Here is a 1,469-nt window from a genome sequence, read left to right on the forward strand (position 1 = left end):
AACAAATTGAAAATAATAATAATAAAAATAAAACAAACTAAGAAATGATATTTTAATAAACATGTAATACTACCTTTCTTCCTTGAGTTAGGTGGAGCTTAGGGTACTCCTTCAACACTGTTTTAACTTGATCAGCCAACGGGCTCCATCTCTATTTGTAGACAAAAAGAAACATACTCGTAAATACTCCAAATATAAAGATAGTACTTTTTTTATTTATAGAAAAATATGTTTAGATATTTACCCTTTCATCGACACAGCGAAAGTGAACTGATAGGCAAAATTTATTGTTCTCAACTCTGGCTCCAGGAGTCGATTTGGTTTTCTCTACTAGTTTATTGTACACCTAAATTGAAAAAAAAAGATAATAAAACAATTGGTTGATATTTTCATGTGTTACTGAAGTAATTATAAAATAGGATCAAATGATAATCTAGGAGTTGAGAGCAACCTCATGTATCATTGGTAAGAACTCACTGGCTGGCTGAAATAGAACTGGTCTAGCCTAAAAAAAAAGAACCATAGAAAAGAAGACATTTAGTACAAAAACATTATATTTTTAATGAAATGCAAGAAAAAATCTATATTTGATCATGAACAAGAATGGAGAGAGTACATACCTGAGCCTTTGTATGTTTAGAGACTTTGTTTGGCCCTTTAATGTCCATCCCGTGACTTCCAGCGTAGAACAACTCTCCCAACTTCACAAAATTATACACCTGCACAAAACATAAATGAAAATTAATGCAATGAAATATCGTAACGTTTAAGGACTTATATGCAAAAAAGTATCATTATGAAATGTACCTTGTCTCTACACCTCCCGCTCACAATGGCGGTAGGAAAGAACCTTGCTACATCCTTCACTGCAGCCCTCATCTGCAAAAACCCATTTCACAATTTCAACCTCTTGCATGGTTTCAAAAATTTCAGACAATTAATTAACCTCGAGAAGCAGAGGGAAAACAGAGCAAGGGCCTGGGTTGGTTTTTATAGAAGTTCAAGCTCACCGAGTCAGACATGAAGGCTCGGTCTGGATCCTGAACTATTGGCGACAGAGTCCCATCGTAATCCAAGAACAACGCAATCTGTTTCCCTTTCGATAACTCCATTATCTCCTCAAAGCTTGCGAGCGCTGAGGGGTGTTGCCTCTGTTCACAAAACTCCCATCAATTTCCAAGCAGGACAAGTTTTTCTTTTCTTTTTTTTTTGTCGTTTTTATTTTATATAAACGGAAAGCGACCCGGCCAGTCGATAAATAGTGGATTAAATATCCTCGGTCAGAAGATTATTCTCTTCACCGTAGCTAAGTCCTATTGGTGGTTTTAAATTACATATTCTTCTGTTTTCTAACAATAAAAAAAATAAAAATAAAGAAAGGAAATGAAGAAATTAGTTTGCTCACCATCCAATAACCGTACTCATCATCGTGAGCAACCATTGAAGCAGCAGAACTCAGCAGAGCAGAG

General features: G+C 35.5%; 1 protein-coding gene across 1 annotated transcript in view; it reads right to left on the bottom strand.

The window, feature by feature from the left end:
- LOC109827113 (probable trehalose-phosphate phosphatase 6) overlaps nucleotides 1-1,463 on the bottom strand; it is a 2,515-nt gene extending 1,052 nt beyond the window's left edge. The window contains exons 1-7 of the mRNA XM_020394078.1: nucleotides 1,406-1,463; nucleotides 1,011-1,151; nucleotides 808-879; nucleotides 621-719; nucleotides 452-505; nucleotides 245-346; nucleotides 74-151 (exon numbers count right to left, since the gene is read on the bottom strand). Of these exons, the coding sequence (XP_020249667.1) occupies nucleotides 74-151; nucleotides 245-346; nucleotides 452-505; nucleotides 621-719; nucleotides 808-879; nucleotides 1,011-1,151; nucleotides 1,406-1,441 (582 nt within the window). The 5' untranslated portion in view covers nucleotides 1,442-1,463. The remainder of the gene's footprint in view (nucleotides 1-73; nucleotides 152-244; nucleotides 347-451; nucleotides 506-620; nucleotides 720-807; nucleotides 880-1,010; nucleotides 1,152-1,405) is intronic.
- Nucleotides 1,464-1,469: the final 6 nt, after the last annotated feature.

Source organism: Asparagus officinalis, unplaced genomic scaffold, assembly GCF_001876935.1.
Source record: "Asparagus officinalis unplaced genomic scaffold, Aspof.V1 AsparagusV1_Un33, whole genome shotgun sequence".
NCBI lineage: Eukaryota > Viridiplantae > Streptophyta > Magnoliopsida > Asparagales > Asparagaceae > Asparagus > Asparagus officinalis.